Raw genomic sequence first — 7,662 nt, 5'->3', positions numbered from 1 at the left:
TTTCCTTATAGAAATCAATCAAAGGAATTCATAGATTAATAACTTATTTATATAAGAGGAATGTGCAAACCATCAGTTTGAGCAGACTATTTGCAGCAAGTGTACTACAACTTCACAATTTGAAGCTTAGCAGATCATAGCAGGAATAATGAATACGAACTTGAATAACAAATCGGCAGATCACAGTAAAACAATACTCATGGATTCGAATAGAAAATCGGCAGATCATAGTAGAAGTAATGGATAGATTTTAATCACACCAAATACAAGGATAAGAATATAGACTAAATCAGTTTGCAGACAACCTCATGAACTCATGCTTGCATAAGATTTCGACCATTGGGCATTCATATAATTAAACATGTAAAAATTGCACAGAAGACTCAAACGAAATGAGAATTTGTTAGCCCAAACGAGATGATAATTGAAAAAGGGAGTGAACCTGGACAATTTTTTAATTCCGCCGGGGTTCTGCTTTGCTCGCTGCTGCTAGAGCTGGGTGTTCCGTCGGAGCTCGTTTGGGGAAGAGGTGCAGTAACGTCTAGCGGCTGCTGCTTTGTCCGCCGGTTGCTGCTTGCCGTTATTTCTCGCCGGAGGAGAAGAGAGAGAGAGAGAGTCAACAGGAAGGGGAGGAGAAGAGACAAGACGAGGTAGAGAGAGGCTCGTCGGCTCTTGATGGGAGAGAGGGAGGAGGCTGGGCGGTGCTTTTATGGAGAGGAGGGGGAGAAAGAATGGACATTCTTTTAGGGTTTTGATTTTTAAAATAGGAAAGCTGAAAAAATTGATCTCAGGCGTTGAGATAAAAAAGGTGGAGGGCTGAGATTGAATTTTGGAGCTTGATGGACGGACGAGATTAAATGAGGATTTGAAAGTTTTGAATCTGATTTAAAATTGATTGGATTTGGATGGCTAAAAATTGAAATAAAATTGGCTAGAATTGAAATGAAAGGGTGGTCACTATTGAAAAATAATTGGAATTGAATAGGCTAGAATTGAAAGGAATTTGAATAGATTAGGCTAAGATTTAAATAATTTTTAAGGAAGTATAAGGGAATGTGATCCGATTAATATTAAAACATTTTCACATAATTAAACACATCTAATATTTTAAAATATTTACGTAAAATAATTATTTCGAGTTTAACTATCGATAAATATAATTGAAAATAATTTGATAATAATTACAATAATTTTTATAAATCAAGCATACTAAAATATATAATTTTTAGACAAAGTCGACTAAAATTTTAAACTCGAAATATGTTTTAAAAAATACGTATTCAATCGAATAACATTCCCAAAAGGGTTAAAGGTCGGTTAAAATTGGGAGTCAACATTAGAAAAAATGGAGTTACATCGAACTTCTTTGTCAAATTTATAACTGATTTTTTTTTATTGAAGAACACCTTACATTTACATAATATATATATATATATATATATATTGGTTTAAAGAAATAAATTTCAAACTTCTATTCTCTACAAATTAAATGATGAAAATGAAGGTAATGATGGCAGCCATGGCGGTGGGTAGGTGGCAATGACGATGATGTCATTCTTAATATGAATGACAATGGGGCGAAAATTAAAAGGAGCAACGATGGAGGTAAACGAATCGAAATGTCCCGAGGAAAAAAAGAAAGAAGAATGATGTATGGCCGGCGGCAGCAAACTAGTGTAAGAGGAACAGATGGAAAAGGGGTGAGGAAGAAGAAAGAGTATTTATTTTCCACAAAAACGCCTAATTAAATATCTTTACGCGCCTATCTGAGGTGAATCACAAACAATGTGTCATGTAGGCAAAAAATGTTTATACGGTTCAAATTCGGAAGGGCAGAGGTGTTCAATAGGTACAAGTCTTAGTTGAGGTGTCTTAGTGAATTATGCGGATAACTTTAAGGGGTTGCACATGAGATTAACTTGTGTGCACTGACAGTGGAACTCTTTTTACGTTGTCACTTAACTTTAAGGCACACAAAAGTTAAGTTTTTCAATTTGTTTTTACTTTTTATTTTATTGAACATAAATATTAAATATAGTGTTAGAAGGTAATTAGGATTCTAAATATAATTTTACCAAATTAGTTTAGGATTCTGTTTTTTTGACTAACAAAATTATTTCATCGTCATTCTTGTTTCGCCATTTTTGTTTTAGCGAGTATTGTTGTTTCTTCATATCACCATCATTCACTTTAAGGCACACAAAATCCGGGCTTCTTTTATGCAATACAAATGGATGTAGAAGGCCATTTAGCTAATTGTTTTTGGGTAGATGCTATGTCTAGGATAGCTTATAATTTTTTTGGTGATGTTGTCATTTTTTATTCTACGTACTTGACAAATAGATATAAGGTGCCTTTTGTCCCATTTATCGGAGTTAATAACCATTATCAATCCATTTTATTTGGTTGTGCTCTTCTTTGGGATGAAACTCAAGAAACTTTTGAGTGGTTACTTCGCACTTGGCAAGAGGCAATGTTTGGTGTTATGCCTCGTAAAATTATCACGGATCAGGATGTTGTAATAACAAAAGCAGTTGCAAATGTGTTTCCATATTGTGCACACCACTTTTGCATGTGGCACATTGAGAAGAAAATTCCTGAATATTTAAGTCATGTCTATCATCACTTTTATGATTTCAAAACAAAGTTTAGTAAGTGTCTACATGGTACAACAACGCTTGAGGAATTTGAAGTTGTTATAAGAACCTAAGATTTGAAAGAAAATAGTTGGTTGCAAAGAACATATGCAATTCGTGAAAAATGGATTCCAGCATATGTGAGAAGGAATTTTTGTGTTGGAATGTCAACAACTCAAAGAGGTGAAAGTATGAACAATTTTTTTAAGGATTATCCTAACTCTAGTACACCGATGAGTGTATTTGTAGCACAATATGAAGCTATTGATGCTAAAGTTGGTACCAAATTTTACTTATACACCTTAACTGGGCTTTGCTCATTTTAGACACCTTATGTAGATTTCTGCTATATCATTTTGACACTTTTTGCTTACATGGCATAGTGAGTGTTATACACACACTTACTGCGCGTGAAAGCCTTATTTCACTAAATTTTTTTCTCTTCTTCTTCTCCATTTTCTAGCTACCATTTCCCAAACTTAAATTTTTCTATGGTAAAACAGATTTAGTGATGCCACAAATAAAAAAGTAAATTTAAGCCCACAAGATATCCTAAAAGTTTAAATTTCAATACTACGAAATAATATGATATTTCTTTTTCAAGTATTTGAATCATTTGCACCGAATTGCAAAAAAAAAAAAGCTTCCATTGTTAATTAATAACTAATATTTAGAAGTAAAGAAGAAAAAATCGTACTTTTATAAAATAAAATTTTCAAACTAATTAAATTCTTTTGAAAGTGTTCCTTGAAAATTTGATATGGGTGGAAAAGGGGTTGAGGTTGGAGTGGGTGGGAGTGGAGAGGACGATTTGGTGGCTGGTGGGGTGGAGGAGCGATTGGGGTTGGGGTGGGTGGGGTGGAGAGGAAGATCTGGTGTCTACTGGTGGGGTGGAGGAGCAGTTGGGGTTGGGGTGGGTGAGGGTGGAGAGGAAAACTGGGTTGGGTGGGGTGAAGAAGACGATTGGGTTGGGCATGGGGTGATGATTTTTTCTTTAAATAAAATTATTGTTTGAGTTTAAAATGTCACATGTCATCAAATCTGTGGCCATCTTTTTTCTACTCAAAAGTCATTATTTGAAATTTATTATATATATATATATATACCACGTGTCTTTGTTTGATTCGTCACTTCGACACGTCATCAACGAGTGTATTACACATACTTGTATATTTGGGTGATTGTAAAAAAAAATGTCAAAATGACCAAACAAGACCCTACATAAGGTGTCTAAAATGAAGCTAGTTGAAGTGTCTAAGTGAAATTTAGTGTCAACTTTAGGGGGTTATCAATGGGTTGAGCCTTATTATTATAATACCAATGTCATTTATTTTCGGTCCAATATTAACCATTTTTATAACGGATAGTTAATTAAATAATTTTAATTTTCCTAAATACTTAGTGAATATTTATTGGTTACATTTTAAGTTACTTAAAATTAATGAGAAAATTACACAACTAAACAAACATATACTGGTTAATTATTTATAAAATAATTTATAGATGCAGTTTATTATCGAAGATGCACGGTGTTCTTCCAATTCTTTTCAAGATGATGAAAGCTCTCTATTTTCTTTTACAAATTCTTAGAACTTTCTATACTCGTAGAGTCGTAGTTGATCGATGACATAAAATTCTTATTACTATAATAATTCATAATATTTATTTATTTTTTTCTTTACCCCTCATTATGAATAATGATTTCGCTAAATGTAGGGATGACAATGGGGTGGCGGATTGAGCTTAACCCGTAATATGTCCCGTCCGTATAATAACTTTTTTTCATATTCAACCCGCCCCATTTAACCCCGCATAGACCTGCCCGCATAATTTCTTTTAATATTTATTTTTCTATTTAAGTTTGATAATAAAATAAAATTCATAAAAATAAATTTATTTTTTCATCAAGTTGTATTAATTTAATAGATAATGACTTGAAAATTTATTTTTAGAGATCTATTGGGAAACATGTAAGAAATTATATTATTTTCTTATTGAACCACTTTCATTTATTATCTTAAATAATTTAGTAACTTTAAAGAAATTATCTTAATAAATAATGCTCTATCAGTCTTATAACATGTAAAAAGTTAAAATTAAGTTTGAACCCGCCTCGCATTAGTTTTTTAAAAACCCACTTCAACCCACCCACACAACCTTAAACCCGCTCCGCATAGCCTTAAACCAACCCCCACTACATCTACCCTGCCTCATTGCCATTCCTAGCTAAGTGTACTTAGGAATTTTTTAATTAATTATTTTTACAATTGTTCATATTATATATATCCGCGAAGCAATTCTGTGTTTGGATTAAGTTATTTTGGGACGGATGTAGTTAATTTCGATCGGATATAATTAGAAATGGTTGAGATGTTATTAAGTAATTCAAAATATAACCAATAGACGATCGCCATTTATTTAAAAAAAATCATTAAAATTATTTAAATGATTGTCCATTATAAAAGTGGCCAATATTCGACCAAAAATTGGATGAAAGGAGGCTGTTTGAGAGCCAATAAGTGGACGGGTGATGATTTTGTACCACTTTATTCCAGTGTATTTTATACCCTTTTTCATTTTCTCAATGGTTATTGAAGTTTTGAAAATTATCGTTAAGTATTATTATTATTTTATTTAATATAAAATAATCACTTAACTATTATTATTTTTCATGTCATTAAAGCTTTTTTTTCTTAAATAATAAATCTATTTAACTAAAATTATTATCTTATTATTTGTTATTAAAAGAATATATTAGTTTATCAAGAAGTAATTTGCATGTTTAAGAATTTTTTCCGATACATAAACTTTATATTGTTTTCCTAAATAGTTACTTATGTTTTGAAAATTGTCTACACGAATCATTTTTATTTTTTTAAAGATGATAATATCACTCACTTATTATTATTTTTCTCAAAAAGTATTAGATACCTCAAACGTCTCCTTTTATTCTAGTTGATATGTCACGTCATTAAACTATCATTTTAAAAAATAATAATGAATCTATTTAACTCATCAGACACATGTCTCTGCAAGAATAAAAGTAAATTACATGCATAGAAATTTATTTGAACATTATACAAAAAATAATTCACAACTAACCTAATACCCTACAGATTTTTCTATCAAACAAAATATAATGAGTTAAATATGGCTAATATTAAAAAAAAAAAAAAAAGGTGTAAGGTATAGCATGCCAACTAGGAGTGTCAAAAGAACATGAAAAATTGATCGAACCGACCGAATCTAATCGAATCGAACCGATTTTCGTCATTCTATCAACAAAATCGTGGACTTTTATTTAAGTGTATAATCGTCCCGAACAACTAAGATGGTCTTTTTAATTTATGAAAAAATTAAAAAATTTCCGAACCTAACCGAATGACCTTATGTGTATGTAAATATATTTTATATATTAATATGTTAATTTTATATATAAACATATTTTATAATATTTTTAAATATAAATATAATCTAGGTCCTACGTCTCTGGTGACTAGACGACTTAGAGTTTGCTCTTTAATTAGTCTTTAATTAATTGAGTTTAAAATTAAAAGATACTATATCAAGCAATATGACAAAATCTATGCAAACACTCCTTTTATATGTTTAAGATCAAACAATATGGCAACAGAGTTTTACATTCTTGACTTCCCGGTGAAGAATTGAAGTGTTTTTTCAAGAACATATTTGTGAAAGGAGTATTTTAATTATAATATATTTTGAGGTGATATTTTAGTAAAAAAAATCGAAAAAATCTAATTCTGGTTATACATTATAAAATACCGGAAAAATTGAAATGATATATTTTTTTAAAAATAACCTACCGAACTATCCCATTGACACCCCTAATGCCAACTAGAAGGGGAAAAAAAGGTTTTTGAGATGATTAGTATTTTTGGAGGAAAATACTGATAGTAAAATGATATTTTTATCTTAATGAACAGAAGTAACTTTAAAACTTTGAATGCAATTTTCAAAACTTGAATAAATATTTAGGAAATTAACGCTAATTTTGGGTTAAAAACTTATTAACTCGTAAAAGTCTAAAAATGTACTTTCATTTATTTAACCAAATTATGTTATAAATTCATTGAATTGTGTGGATTGTCCATTAGATTTATTAAAGAATTAATTGAACTAGTATACGTATCCGTACGTTGCGCGGATATTTTAAAATATAATAATTTTTAAATTTATGAATAACTAAATACGAATTATTATTAAGTAACAAAAGTTCATGTATAATCATATATAATGTTTTAATTTTTCATATACAAATAATGCTAACAAAATTTTACCATAATTTATGTGTAAATAAGGGTATGTTCATAAAAGGCTCTAAACATTATACTAACAACTTCTCCTTCTTCTAATATGATGAAGATTAATAGCATATGTGGCGTGTGTTGAGTTGATATATTTGTGCCAATTAATTAAATTTTAAGTTCATAGATCAATCTAAAACCTAGTATTAAAAATATTAACTCTACTTTTAGATAAAATCTAAATATAATTTATAAAGCATGTTGCAACCTCTTTAGCACACTCTTCTCTCGTTTTATCCTACAAATTAAATTAAGATGTTTTTCATTTACTCAAATATAATTTCATAAAATTAGGATGTACAAAATAATGAATTTCAATGATCAATTAAAAAAAATACTATAATCAAATTAATATATACCACATAAAAATAAATTATCAAATTATATACCACATAAAAATAAATTATTTGCAGAGCAAAACAAAAATTGAAAGATGAAAAAAACGAATTATCTTCTATTCCTTTGATTTACTATAAGTCTCTTCTTTTATATGATAATGCAATAATATTAATGATAAAAAGAAAGTTTTTGAAAATGGAAAGATGAAATAGCACTTTGCAAGTCATTATTCATTTTATGAATATTTTCTCAATATGTTAGGTTGCTAAAGAAATAAAAACTACACCACAAATTTAAATTTTATTGTTTAACTATTCCTTTATTAATGTTTTCTTTTTCTTATTTTTTCGTTAATTGTT

The 7,662-nt window shown here is 29.6% G+C and overlaps 1 protein-coding gene across 1 annotated transcript in view; it reads left to right on the top strand.

Moving 5' to 3' along the window:
• The first annotated feature begins 3,396 nt into the window (after window positions 1-3,396).
• Window positions 3,397-7,662, top strand: part of LOC125812777 (pentatricopeptide repeat-containing protein At4g21065-like) — a 13,736-nt gene continuing 9,470 nt past the window's right edge. The window contains exon 1 of the mRNA XM_049492249.1: window positions 3,397-3,615. Coding sequence (XP_049348206.1) covers window positions 3,397-3,615 — 219 coding nt within the window. The remainder of the gene's footprint in view (window positions 3,616-7,662) is intronic.

This window comes from Solanum verrucosum, unplaced genomic scaffold, assembly GCF_900185275.1.
Source record: "Solanum verrucosum unplaced genomic scaffold, falcon-dt-bn FXZP01000046.1, whole genome shotgun sequence".
Taxonomy (NCBI): Eukaryota; Viridiplantae; Streptophyta; class Magnoliopsida; order Solanales; family Solanaceae; genus Solanum; species Solanum verrucosum.
Note: the sequence above shows the minus strand (reverse complement) of the source record. Positions and strands in the feature narration are given on the sequence as shown.